General features: G+C 37.5%; 1 protein-coding gene across 1 annotated transcript in view; it reads left to right on the top strand.

Annotated features, from left to right (window-relative positions):
- Positions 1 to 12,546, top strand: part of PTCHD4 (patched domain containing 4) — a 195,659-nt gene extending 183,113 nt beyond the window's left edge. Inside the window, exon 3 of the mRNA XM_032753963.2 lies at positions 10,522 to 12,546. Within this exon, the coding sequence (XP_032609854.2) occupies positions 10,522 to 12,155 (1,634 nt within the window). The 3' untranslated portion in view covers positions 12,156 to 12,546. The remainder of the gene's footprint in view (positions 1 to 10,521) is intronic.
- Positions 12,547 to 14,930: the final 2,384 nt, after the last annotated feature.

Genomic DNA, 14,930 nt, shown 5'->3' with positions numbered 1-14,930 from the left:
TGGAGTAATTTAGGAAGAAGGTATTAAAATGAACTTATATGATTGTTGCAAATGTTAGATGATTTGGAAAAGAATTCAAGGGAGCATGGTTGTTTATTGTCAAGAAGAGAGGGTAGTTCTATGACTGGTTATCTTAATAATAGTTATCTTAGTAATTATTATACCTAGATGGAGAGAATACTAGAGTAAGGGTAAGCCGTGATTGGTAAGAAGCGCCAATTACCACTACCACTTTTGACAGGAAGAGATTTAGTCCATTTTATGTTTTGGGCAACGTTTGTGTTTTGTTCAGACTTGGTTCTGATTATGGAGGGGTCTTGTTTTGTCTCGGTTCGTGCCGGTCACAGAATGGCTTTGTCTGATGCTGTTTTGTGAGGTTGTCTGTGGTCGAGAAGATAACACTCAACACAGCTGGGAGTGCCAGAACAATTCCTGGCAGCACCGTGGCCTACTTGACAGCACCCAGCCCTCAGAGGCTGCATTTCCTCCCTCAATCTTTGTTTTTTTTTTTGAGACACAGTTTCACTCTGTTACCCAGACTGGAGTGCAGTGGCATGATTTCAGCTCACTGCAAACTCCACCTCCCAGGTTCAAGCAATCCTCCCACTTCAGCCTCCCAAGTAGCTGGGATTACAGGCATGCGCCACCACACCCAGTTAACTTTTTATACCTTTTTTTTTTTTTTTTAGTTGAGACAAGATCTCACCATGTTGGCCAGGCTGGTCTCAAACTCCTGACCTCAAGTGATCCACCAGCCTCAGCCTCCCAAAGTGCTGGGATTACAAGTGTGAGCCACTGCGACTGGCCCATATTCATTTTCTAAAACTTGAAAAGCATGGAAGGTACAGACAAAACAATTAAAAACTTCCTGATAGTGGCTGTTTAGCAGGGAAGGGGAGAGAGCAGGAAAGCAAGCCGTCCTGTGTGTGCCGGCTCCGCAGTGGCGCTTCATCTTTTGGCAGCACCAACGCCCTGCAGCAAGGAAAGCTGAAAAGAGAGCTCCGGGAATCCCCCCACTACAAAGCCAACTCAGCTGGGGCAGTAAAGACATCAGTAACCAAGCTGCATTCGGAAGCTGGCATTCCAAGCCCAACAATTTGGAACGTTCTCCGTAGCAGTCGTCCTGCAGTTGCCAGCACTGTGCTTTTCCATTCAGTGTAGCACGTACTGTGTTCCAAGCACATGTACTAACTTACCTAAAACGCCTAACAATCCCATGAGGTACATCTTCTTGTCACCCTGTTTTACAGATGAGGAAACAGATCCGTGGAGGCTTACAAAAACTGCCTGAGGTCACAGATGTAGGAAGCAGGAGATATGAGATTTAAACTCAAGCAGTCTCTTCTGGGGGAATGTGCTATTAACTACAATATCAGATAGTGTTAATTACCAAGTTTTGCCCACTTTGAGTATGAAAATCTTGACTGCAATTGTCAGCACGTTTTAGGACATCCCCGTCTCCCATCTCTATTGCTATTTCTCTTCTCGCTTTTTCTCTCCATATATATATATATATAAATACAAATTTAGGTGTATTGACAAATATACATATATACACACACAGACACACACACATACATACACACACACACATACTATATATGCATATATGTGTGTATATCTGTATATATGCACAAACACACACACACACACATATATATATATACACACATACACTGGATCTTTAAGTTTTTTATACTACATAGAACTACAAAATAAATTGTCAAAATGACTGAATGCAAACTCTGGATGAGACTATATGTCTTTTATCTATACACTAAGATACATATATATATATAAAATATACAACTGCTCTGAAAATTATACAATGAGAATCTGCCACCAAGTTTTATTTTTTCTTATTAGAGACCTAATAAAATCCTGTAACCTCCTGACTGCTAAGGACTGAGTGTCTGTTCATGCTTATAATTATTTCCTCTTTCCTTTGCAATATTCTGCTCCTTTTCCCATCTACTCTTTTTTTTCTTTTTTTTTTTTTGAGACTGAGTCTCGCTCTGTCACCCAGGCTGGAGTGCAGTGGTGCTATCTCAGCTCACTGCAAGCTCTGCCTCTTGGGTTCACCCCATTCTCCTACCTTAGCCTCCCGAGTAGCTGGGACTATAGGCGCCCACCACCACACCCGGATAATTTTTTGTATTTTTAGTAGAGATGGGGTTTCACCATGTTAGTCAGGATGGTCTCGATCTCCTGACCTTGTGATCCACCTGCCTTGGCCTCCCAAAGTATTGGGATTACAGGCGTGAGCCACCACACTCGGCCCTACTCTCTATTCTTTACTCTGACTCATTCTGTACTGGGATGGGAATATTTCAAGAGAAGTCACTTCTTGCTTAAGGACAAGATGAAGTGAGGCCCTCCCTCATTGAACATTATCAAAGGTTTCCAGGTAAAACCATCATACATGTCCCTGGCAGTAGCAGCTTAGAGAATTCCTGTTGAACACCCTCTACCCTTTGTGGGCTATATAAGAACTAAGAGGTAGAAGCTTTGGCCATTGTATGAATTGAGCAAACTTTGGGGCTTGATAATCATCTATTTACTTAGATGATACTAAATTAGAAGCAGTCAGTATACAAATACACACTGATCATCACCTCAAGACTAGGGATTACGGGGATTAGAAAATATCTAAAGAGTTCGTCATCTCTCAGGCAAAAGGAATGTCTTATGAACCGGTTTCTACCCTGTCAAAGAACAACATAGAACAAGTAATTTCATTTCATATTCCGTTCTCTGTTAGACATCCATAGTCCTGAACCAGCCAAATTAATGAATAATATGCTAATTTCCCAATTAGGCATAATTGACATCTATTGCCACCTCTGCCAATGTGAACTGAACAGGGGAGGAAATGGGAGAAAAATTCAGAATCATTGAGTGACACTCAGCAAGTTTCCTTCTCAGTAAAATGAGGCAAATAATACCTATTTCACAAAACCCATTGCTGAATATAGGGCTGTTAATAATAATTATTGTAAAAACTAATGATAAATAGTAGCATTTATTATTTTTAAAGATATAATTCATATTTAATTACTCAGTAAATTTTATAAGTTATATAAAATATATAATTCTATTAAAAATATATAGAGTAAATTACATAAAATATAATAAATATAAATTAATATATTTATATCAATTATACCTATTATTGTTAAGCTAGTAAGTATCATTACAATAATAACTATTACAAGAAGAATGTGTTCAAATATCTTTAAAATTTCTACATGTAGATCATGGCAAATTCAATTTTAAAAACATTTATTGAGCGTTTACCATAAGCCAATAATTAATATACAAAAGTGAAAAAGGCAAATGCCTAACCTGGCCAGTGAAGAGTTTCTGGACTGGCTAAAAGATGGGCCCACCAATGGGCAATCTCAGTCTAGTGTATAGTAAGTACTGTGATTTGGGTTGGAATACAAAGGAGAGACGTCTAAGCTGGTGGAATGGGGGTGAGTAGGGCAAGCGGAAAGTGTTAGAGATCACGCATGTTCGAGTGGTGAGGTTATGCTTGAGATCACGCTAAGTAGGAATCAGCCAGCTAAAGAGAAGGAACAATGGATAAATGATCCCACATAATGCCAAGGAAGTGAACAATAACTTAAAATACTGATGCGTTATCCAGACTTTTTTTCAGCTGCTTTGCTGGACTGAGTTTTCAGTTGACTGTGATTTTATTTTTTTCATTCGTTATTCATTCATTTAGTTGGCATTGGGATGTCACAATCAGGAGTGATTTTCACAAACACAATTATTGAAAGTGTAGCTAACCAAATGCAGAAATAACTGCTAAGGGAAAGTAGTAAGCTTTCTTTGGAACAGGTCATAAAAAGGAGTATTTTTTTTTAACCTCTATTTCTTACGTTTCTGATATCGGTGTCAAGCTTTCACGTCTTGATTAACATGTTCAAGTGAAAAGGAAAACCCACCAGTATGTCTTCTGAAGGCAAATGAGAATTCTAATTCTGCTGATTAAAATAAACTAGAAACCCGCAGATCATGCTTATTAAAGCAATATAGCAAAGAAAAACTCAGTAGAGAGCATTAATTGAGTCAGTTACAACTAGTTCCAGTTGAATTTCATCCTTGTTAAAAGTATTTTCTTTGGAATTGTAGGTTTTGGAGAGATTGAGTGTAGGATTAAAATGGCAACTGTAAAAAATATATTGGATTTATAGAACAACATTGCTCTGGAAAAAAAAAAAAAAAATCTTGCCGGCACCGTGGCTCACGCCTATAATCCCAGCACTTTGGGAGGCCAAGGCGGGCAGATTACTTGAGGTCGGGAGTTTGAGACCAGCCTGGCCAACGTGGCAAAACCCATCTCTACTGAAAATACAAAAATCAGCCAGGTGTGGTGGCAGGTGCCTGGAATCTCAGTTACTCAGGAGGCTGAGGCAGGAGAATTGCTTGAACCCGGGAGGTGGAGGTTGCAGGGAGCTGAGATCTCGCCACCGCACTATGGCCTGAGTGAAAGAGTGAGACTCCGTCTCAAAAAAAAGAAAAAAGAAAAACTTCTCGTTAGGCCTAACTATGTCACCAGAGAGTTTTTCTACAGCAATGTTAGATGCAATTACAATACGGAAGCTTAGATTAGAAGAGTGGGAGTTTGCAAAAATGTTCTTAAAGGTAGGCTGGAGCTGGTTCTCAGTGAAGATCCATCTTATTTTAGAAGTCATCTTTATTTGTTGGAGAATGATTACTAGAGGCTCAAATGGAATTATAGCCAGTTCTGAGTGCTCCCCACCTCACTGAGGACTGATATCAGTTTTGTTTGGTAACAATAATTTTTTTTTTTTAATTTAAAACACTTAAATATTCACTCTGGCAGACCTGCACTACCACGATGATGAAGAACCTTCATGATCTTTATCTTTTTCATATGGCTCAATTGCAAATAGCAGAACTTACCAAATCATTGTCAAATGGGGGCATGTTAGCAAGCTGCCATGTATGTTTTCCTTATTGTTACACCATGATTCCAATTGCTTTCATTTGGAAAGAGAGCTCCCCATCAGCATCCCATCAGGCTTGTGGAGTACTCAATACACACACACACACACCCCTATTATTTCTATTCATCTCCCTCCTTGAATTTTTCTCCCAGTTTTTCCTCTGTCCAACTCTTTTTTACCCTTAAGAACTCTCTCTCTTTTATTTCAAAAAACTGTGCTAAAGGAAATATTAGTCATCTAATAATGTCCCGAGTGAGTTACTTATTATATTAATCTAATGCAGTGTGCAAATATATACTAATGTAACTCAGGGAAATCATGATCAAAATGTGGCAGTCAGATTTTGGAACACTAAATCAAAAATGTACTTTGGACAATAGTATACCAGCTCGCTATACCAGCGAGCTAATCTCTACTGAAGGAAAAAAAATAACAGTTATAAACTTTAAATACACAACTACCTCTTCATAGTTTACAGGGGTTTGTGTCTCTATTCATGTTATCCCATCAGCCTAGACTGTCATTAACATCATCCTCTGCCTAAACCTTTTGAAGATTTCTCTGATCCCTCAGGAAGAATCAGCTGCATTTTCACAGTACACAGCATACAGCCCTACTTAGTAAGAACAAAATTTCTCTTTATATATTAGCTAACTGCATGTAAAATGAGTCCAGAACTTGAATGGAGTTGTTCTTAAAACAAGCAGTGGCCTCAGGTGAGAATTAAAGATTTTGGTGGGAAAATGGGACAGTCTCAAAGAACAGTTAGGACTGGGTGCTTGGAAATAATATAATGTAGTTCCAATCATCATTCAATGGGGCATGTTACATTTATATTTGATCCATGCATCACCTGAATTGGTGGGCCACCAGTGTCTTTGGGGTGGACACTGGTGTGTCAGTTTGAGGTGGATTACTTGAATTGGATTAAGAATCTCTGAGTAAGGGTGGAACTGCAGGGAATAAAATACTATTAGAAAAAGCTAAAGAGAAAATTGGGGCTTCTTTCAAGGGAGCAGATGTTCAAAAAATGGTTCCAGCCTCAGAATGGAAACCAAAGTGAAAAGTAAGAAACCAAGACAGAAAACACTACAGAAATTGGAAAACAGACTCTCCATGGTTGATTGGCATCTGGTCAGAGTGGCAAGAGTAATCCTAAATCCTAATTTTTGGTTGGTAGCAATCCAGTTCTTTGAATTAGTTATATAGGTAGTTACCTATCTGAATAGATGGCTAGATAGATACATAGATAAATATATACATACATATATATATACACACACACACACATACGTACGTAAGCTTGGAAGATAAATAAACAAATGACTGGAATAAATACTTGAAGTTGTTAACAGCAGTTTTCTGTGTTGCGGGGTTATGGAATAATTTGTTTCACCACTATTTTTCATCTTTCCCAAATTTTACATGGAAATATATCCTGATTTTATAATCAGAAACAGATAATTAAGTGTGTGTATGAGTGAGTATACTATTTCTTTTTCTTTTGACTAAACCAATAATTTTCAATTGAAGCCAAACTTGCCCCGCAGGCAACATTTGACAATGTCTGAAGAAATATTTGGTTGTTACAACTGTGGGGTGTGCAACTGGCATCTAGTGGGTAGTGGAATGGTGCTAAACATCCTCCAAAGCTCGTGGCAGTCCCCGACAATAAAGAATTATCCAGCCCAATGTGTCAATAGTGCCTGGTTGGGAAACCCTGAATTAAACAAATAAAATTTTTATTAAACTTTTGTCTCTCCATACAATTAATTCCATTGATAATATACACAGTTATTTCATATTAATTAATTAAAGTTATTTTAAAATCTAAAATCCTAATAATATCTAGCATTTTAATAAATATAGACAGTCTATATGCATTAGCAGGAGCTTAAAATAAATAATTAAGCTGTTTTCACAGTAGTATATTTTCTCATTATATGACAATAGAAGTAACATCTACAAAAAGAAAAGTCACTCTGACATATTCTCTTCTTTACTCATGCTCTTGCTTCTTTATTTTTAGAGAAGTATTGATGGCTTTGTTACAAGTGCCAATATAATTTTTTAGGTATATATCCCTATTTTTAAAGCAGTTGCATTAGAAGCTATAATCTTGGTCTCAGAATTACTTAAGTGAAAATGACTTTCTGGACAGTTGTTGAAAAAGACTGTGTTTCTTGTTTACCTTTATGTCATATATATCGGCTAGCAAAAGTTCTTATATAACAAACTCTAAATAAATATATATTGGAAAGTAAATAGTGTATAGCTTTTCTGGATACAATCGATATTTATATAGGTATAAAGATGTATAATAAATTTTAGAATAAGTAATAAAAAGATCCATTTTTGGACCCATCTAGAATCAAGAATTATAGTTTATTTAATTCAAAAAGAAGTTAATGGGCATCTTTTGGACATCTATCACTTTACCAGATGTCCTGCAGAGTATAAAAGTAAGATAAAATGCATTCCCTAGCCATGAAGAATTTGCAGTCCAACCAAGAGATAGAACATATCTTGAGAAAACCATTTAATTCCATGAGCAAAACAGCACATGGTTGAGGGCCAAAATGAGTGACTAGTTAGTGCAATAAAAATTTAAGGAATATATATATATATATATATAAGGAACATATATATATATATATATATATATGTATATGACTGGAATCATTAGAAATGGATTCATAGCAAATAGGAGACTTGAACTGACCCTTAACAGGCCAATGAATAGAATTTTAATATGACCAGAATTGAGGAAAGTATTTTAAGGGACAGAAAATAACATAAACAAAGCTAAGAAGATAAGACTAATCAGGAACATGCACACAGGGCAGTGAAAGACAATTACCTTGGCTGGAGCAGGCAATACATTTGAACTGCTAGCAAATGGGCAGATTATTGTGACAGTCAAATGAGTGAATATCAGTAGGAAAATCCTATAAAATATCTAAACATATGAGTGGGATAAAACATGCCATCTCCAAACAAAGTTTGGAAATTGTATTTTCAGTCTCGACCACATTTAAAGTGATTACCTAATCTAATATGGTTTAGTATCATCTTCCTACACCTACAGGCCTTTGTACTACATAAAGCAAAAATCTGGCCTACATAGCGTACCTAATGTTCCATAAAAATGAACACTATCAAAGGCAAGCCAAATTTAGCTGTAGCTCTAGGTAGCCTTTCCCCACCTTGCGACTACAAAGATAGCAGGAGTCCTCATTTCTGAAGAGAGGTGCTCTCATTAAAGAATTATTTTAATTACCTTAGCCCTTATTCTAACATTGTATTTTAGTCAAGGGAATAATAGGGCAAGTGCTGTATTCTGTCTCTTCAAGGAGTTTTGCCAAAGATAGGAATGAACAATTAACAATGTTAAGAATCATTACATTAAATGTAATACACATATGTTGAGCTCATGATAAAATGCAAGAAGGAACAGTTCATTACCTCCAAATGAAAAAAAACATGCCTTTTCCTAAATGCAGTTTACACGAACCTTCCTACTTGTTATGATAAACTTACCTTTCCCTATTGGAGACCCATAAGAGACAGCTTTGAAGAATAAATAGGCTTTATATTGAGGTAAAAAGAATTCCAATGCCTAGCTTCCTTTAGTAACTATTAATAATTAATAAAAACTACCAAAAGTTTGGCCAATGTGTCTTTAAAAATCAAATATTTGCATTATATACATAAGTCTGTAAATACTATAGTCAAATTAACTATGAAGCAAGAATTCTTAGATCATCTTAAAAGAGGTTTTGGTAAATGTTAACTGACCTACCAAACATTGTTGGTTAGGAATGGATTCAGCTGCAAGTAACAGCCTTACCTACAATGGCTTAGCCAAGATTTGGTTTTCTTAGAATTCCAAAAGGAGGCAGACAAGAACTCTTCCTAGTGGCTTCATTATACTATTTCAATCAAAATGCCCTCTGGTTTTCTAACAAGCATCCTTAGATGACCTTCAGTTACATTGCATTGTCCAGAACTATGTCACATGAACCACCTCTAGTTGAAAACTAGGCTGGGAAATAATATTTTTAAGTATGTACATTGTAGTCTCAAATAAAAGAAAGGGAAGAATTATATAGGTCAGTTAGCAAAAGCTATCGGCAATGCAAATTCAGAGCGATTGCAGTAAGACCCCAGCTATCACATCTTTGTTAAAGCACTACTAAGTAAATTAAGTTTGTAACATCTAACTCCAATATCTAAGTGCCACATTTAAGTCCATTTTCCAGGTTTTCATAAACTAGTTGATTTTGTGCCTTTCAGCTATGTCTTTGTCTAATGGATTTCTTGGAGAACAGTCCAAGCACAGCTTGTATCCATTCACAGAAAAGGTTCCTATGTAGTATTGCTATGCCCACAAGGGCAAGAGTGATCTATGAAGATTTCCACTCACTCAGAAAGCTACCAATTGATATATTATGGATGGTCATTAACAGGTCCAATTCAGGGAAATGAAAAAAGGGAAAATTGCAGATATAGTATAATACCTTTGTTTACTCAGCTGCTTTCTTCTTTTGCTAGTAAGAAAGTGGTAGTATCTTAAGAGCTGTGAAATTCCTCAAAATTACAGCTCAGTAGCTACCAGTCTGGCATACACTGGGTGTTAAAGTAATATTTGTTGACTAAGCCTTTTGCCTACTTACTCTTATCAAAAGGTACAGAAACATTGGTTTAAAACAAGCATTCTTCATTCACTTTAATGAAGCAGTCGAAAGCATTTAGTCAGCATCCATCTTACGTGAATCAGAGTTCTATGAGGAGCCCAAAGGAAGTGCTTGCTAAGATTTTTCACCCTGAAGGTCTTGCCCTGTCTTTTATGTGACATGGCAGATTTTTTTTTTTTTTTTGAGACGGAGTCTCGCTCTGTCGCCCAGGCTGGAGTGCAGTGGTGCGATCTGGAGCTAATTAATCAAGTCTTTGGAAATTGCTTTCTAAGCCATTTGGCTACCAAGGAGATTATCAACATTATAAAATCAGTTTAGAGCCATTTTTAAGTGTTTAACATACTTCTATAATTTCCTAAATCAGCATATAAATCAGCTTGAAACAAAAGTTAGGAACTGTCAGTCAATGAATCAGTTAACCAAGCACTTGACATGATGTTAAGGGTCATTTGAAGGCGCACAAATAACAGCCCCTGCCGTTGACAACTTACTATCTATTTAGGAAGATGATATGTGTTCAGGGGAAAAAAATCATGTAATAATGTAACATTATATTTACAACTTGTAATAATGTAACATTATATTTACAACTTGTCACATTAATAGAACAGACAATACATGTTTCATTTTTCCCAGAATATCAATAAATTTGGGCTTTGCTGAAACAAAACAGGTACCAAATGTATGCTGTCCACAACTCAACTTTTGAGGTCCTGATAGGAGGATCACAGCCCTTTGAAGATTAGAGTATAAAGTGCCGTTTAGCATAGATAAACTATAAGGAATTCACTTGAGCCATAGGAGGAAATAAAAATAATTATTATTTTCTTTTTTTAAAACATTAGGTCATGGAACTAAAGGAGTGTTTGAGCTTCTGTCTGGATGGCGGAGAACCAAAGAGAACTTGCCCTTCAAAGACAGGATAGCAGATGCCTATTCTGATGTGATGGTCACCTATACCATGACCAGCTCCCTGTACTTCATCGCTTTTGGCATGGGTGCCAGCCCTTTCACAAACATAGAGGCTGTGAAGGTCTTCTGTCAAAACATGTGTGTCTCCATTCTGTTGAACTACTTCTACATTTTCTCCTTCTTTGGCTCCTGTCTGGTCTTTGCTGGCCAACTAGAGCAAAACCGCTACCACAGCATCTTTTGCTGTAAGATCCCTTCTGCAGAATACCTGGATCGCAAACCTGTGTGGTTCCAGACAGTGATGAGTGATGGGCATCAACAGACATCCCATCATGAGACGAACCCCTACCAGCACCACTTCATTCAGCACTTCCTCCGTGAACATTATAATGAATGGATTACCAATATATATGTGAAGCCATTTGTCGTCATCCTCTATCTCATTTATGCCTCCTTCTCCTTCATGGGGTGCTTACAGATCAGTGACGGAGCCAACATCATCAAGCTACTAGCCAGTGATTCGCCAAGTGTTTCCTATGCCATGGTTCAGCAGAAATATTTCAGCAACTATAGCCCTGTGATAGGATTCTATGTCTATGAGCCTCTAGAGTACTGGAACAGCAGCGTCCAGGATGACCTAAGAAGACTCTGTAGTGGATTCACTGCAGTGTCCTGGGTGGAGCAGTACTACCAGTTCCTGAAAGTCAGCAACATCAGTGCCAATAACAAAAGTGACTTCATCAGTGTCCTGCAAAGCTCATTTTTAAAAAAGCCAGAATTCCAGCATTTTCGAAATGATATCATCTTCTCCAAGGCAGGGGATGAAAACAATATCATTGCTTCTCGCTTGTATCTGGTGGCCAGGACTAGCAGAGACAAGCAGAAAGAAGTCATAGAAGTGTTGGAAAAGCTGAGGCCCCTATCCCTCTCAAAGAGCATCCGATTCATCGTGTTCAACCCCTCCTTTGTCTTCATGGACCATTACAGCTTGTCTGTCACAGTGCCTGTTCTGATTGCAGGCTTTGGTGTTCTCCTGGTGTTAATCCTGACTTTTTTCCTAGTGATCCACCCTCTGGGAAACTTCTGGCTAATTCTTAGCGTCACCTCAATTGAGCTGGGCGTTCTGGGCTTAATGACATTATGGAACGTCGACATGGATTGCATTTCTATCTTGTGCCTTATCTACACCTTGAATTTTGCCATTGACCACTGTGCACCACTGCTTTTCACATTTGTATTAGCAACTGAGCACACCCGAACACAATGTATAAAAAGCTCCTTGCAAGAGCATGGGACAGCCATTTTGCAAAATGTTACTTCTTTTCTTATTGGGTTAGTCCCCCTTCTATTTGTGCCTTCGAACCTGACCTTCACACTGTTCAAATGCTTGCTGCTCACTGGGGGTTGCACACTTCTGCACTGTTTTGTTATTTTACCTGTGTTCCTAACGTTTTTCCCCCCTTCCAAAAAGCACCACAAGAAAAAGAAACGTGCCAAGCGAAAGGAGAGAGAGGAAATTGAATGCATAGAAATTCAAGAGAACCCGGATCACGTCACCACAGTATGAGGGGTATAGACCAGTGAATTATTTTTCTTTTCCAGTATTGCACAATGATGCAGGGCAAGTAAAGCTCAGACCTCAGCTGCTTGGGCTGGCCGGGGGTAACAAGGCAAGTCAGATCAAGAGTGCATTATTCATGACACTTCAAGGTGTCTGCTTCTTGGGGGGAAGAGGGAATAAAAAAAGAGGAGAAAGTTATTTGCAACCTTGTTCTCCTTTAAAAACAAGTTTCTGGATGTAATCTGAGAGCTCTTCCAAGGAATTGATGAATCAATGGAGTGTTAAGATAGAAGGCCCAAAGAACCAGCTGCTGTTAAAAATAAAATGCTTAAGAGTGATGGAGAAGCAAGGAAAGGTGTCCTTCAAATAAGGGGAAAGACATAGGAAATGTGCCATGGCACTTTTCATGCTTGTTTTTTGAACAGGTTGGTCAAAGGAAACCTATGCACTTGGGAAGTACATATTTATTACTGTCTAAACCAAAGGACTTCCCAATCCATTTTATGTGTACATATATATGTATATATCCCGTATATACATATACTTCGTTTTGTCTTTAGTGTACGTTGACGTTTATGTGGAGGGAGGTGTCCATTTGAAGATAGGCTGGCCTTTTCCTAGAAAGTCAAATCAACCTTTGCCAAATTTATAGATTCATTAATAGCCATTCTAAATCAACCCAAGTGTCTCAGCAGTAAGAGTGTCATTCAACTGTGGAATGAGCAAAATAAACAGAGATGTGAGTTCATTAGATTATGCATATCATGTCAGCAGTCATCTAGAATTTTGCTTTGGATGACTTCGCAAAAAAAAAACACAAAAGGCATTTGAATTAATTACCACATGGACAAGGTTTACAGTTTCATATTAGAAATAAACAGTTGATGTGGATTTTCATTGGCTTTTACTGTATTTGGAAGGCTGATATGGCTGCTTTCAGTGAGCTCACCCAACTGCAAATGAGCACTTTACACAGATTATCCATACATGTTTCTAAGGGTGCACAAGGATGTGTATGTGAGTTGGGGTATTCCGTAGTTATATCGTTCTTATTTTAGATAGGGAAAATAACTGTCATGGAATATAGATAATTAACAGGAGAAAGGAGACATAACTAGGAAACTCGTAGAGTGAAATAGAATAAAATGGACCATACCCACTCATCACATGCCATCTACTGGTTCTTAGTGTAAGGAAACTATTCTAATCCTATAAACTCTAGTGTATTCCTTGCATTAGTATTTGGAACATAACCCAGGCCATGATTACTATAGTAGTGGTCACTATACCTATTGCAGTATCATTTGTAGCTTCTTGCAATAGTGTTGGTCTTGTTACCTGGAAAGTGCTCCTCAGTTGGCCCACCTCCTAGGGTGATGGCAGCTCTCCACAGGTGGGATATTAACTATAACTGCTGCTGAATTCTTTCTCAAACAAAAGTACTGAGGTAAAATGTTTTCATTAAGTTAAAGTATAGAACTACTCCCAAGCACCTGTTGGGTGCTTACTTGGACTAATGCTGTGCTTCCTGTCACAGGAAATTACTAGAAAATGCCTTTTTCCATGCCAAGCAGTAATGTAATTTATTTCCAGGTAGGACAGAATAAATGTCCAATGATTATAAAATCTGCTAGTAAGCTCTTTTACCTAGAAGAAAGCTACTATTTCCCATCAACTTTGGTTCTATATTTTAATCAAATTAATAATAATATCTAAAATAACAAAACTCCTTGACTCAATTAAGTTCAGAAAAAAGATACAAACCATTCCATTCTTGTTACAGTCTCTGGAAGTGAAGTTGATAGACTAATGAAATAACAAAACAAGTATACTTAGACATATAACTTTCCAGAATATAAAGGGGAAAGGGAACAGACCCTAAAATGAAAACTTTTAAGTAGTATTTCATTTATTAAATGGAGTTTGTTTGGTTTTACCTTGAAGTAATTGGGTTTCAACAGGAAATGATCTATATCTTCTCCATTGTGTCAGTTTCAGTGCACTATCTATAGATTTGAGTGTGGAAAATTATTGCCCATAACCATAGGGTTACTGTTTTTACATTATTTGTAAAGTCATGTCACAAATACTCCTAGCCTTTTGTCTCATGAACTGCTGTGCTAGAATGAACTGGTATTTGGTACGAGTAGCCTTCAGACCATGATCTCATATCTGAAGTAGAAGTTTCAGAGGAGGTTTTTGGTTTGGGTTTTGATTTTTTGTTTGGGTGGGGGTTTTGTAGTGGGGGTGCAGGGAGGAGGAGAATTCCTCTTACAGATTACCCATCATTTGTAAAGATTTTTAGTTTTTTGGCATCCCTTTCAAAATATGGGAGATAATCACTGACAAAGTTAATTAACTATCACTCCTTTTCTTCCCATTGTGTGCCATGCTACACTCATTCACCTATTTTTTAAAAGATTGGCTATTGGGGTTGGCTTTTTTCTTGGTTCCCATAGACCATTCTGCATGCAAAGAAGAATGGCAGGCTGATTTACAGAGAAAGAATCAAGCATGCCAGTTGTCAAAAGCACATGGAGGAAATGGCATATACTGCCAAATGACCAGGGCAGATCTAATATTATGTCTCCATCCAGATAGTCTGTGTTTGGATAGGGAAGAACAGTTCTTCTTTTTTAGTTTATGTCTTCAAGAATCAAAGTGTCTAAGATAAATATGAATTTCTCATTGTTCGAGTGACTAGAGGGCATTTTGGAAGGAACATTATCTTTTTCAGGACACCATAGTACTCTTTAGAGAACTGTAGCAATAATTTACTGA

The sequence above is a fragment of the Hylobates moloch genome, unplaced genomic scaffold (genome assembly GCF_009828535.3).
Source record: "Hylobates moloch isolate HMO894 unplaced genomic scaffold, HMol_V3 SCAFFOLD_20, whole genome shotgun sequence".
In the NCBI taxonomy this organism is placed as follows: Eukaryota; Metazoa; Chordata; class Mammalia; order Primates; family Hylobatidae; genus Hylobates; species Hylobates moloch.
Note: the sequence above shows the minus strand (reverse complement) of the source record. Positions and strands in the feature narration are given on the sequence as shown.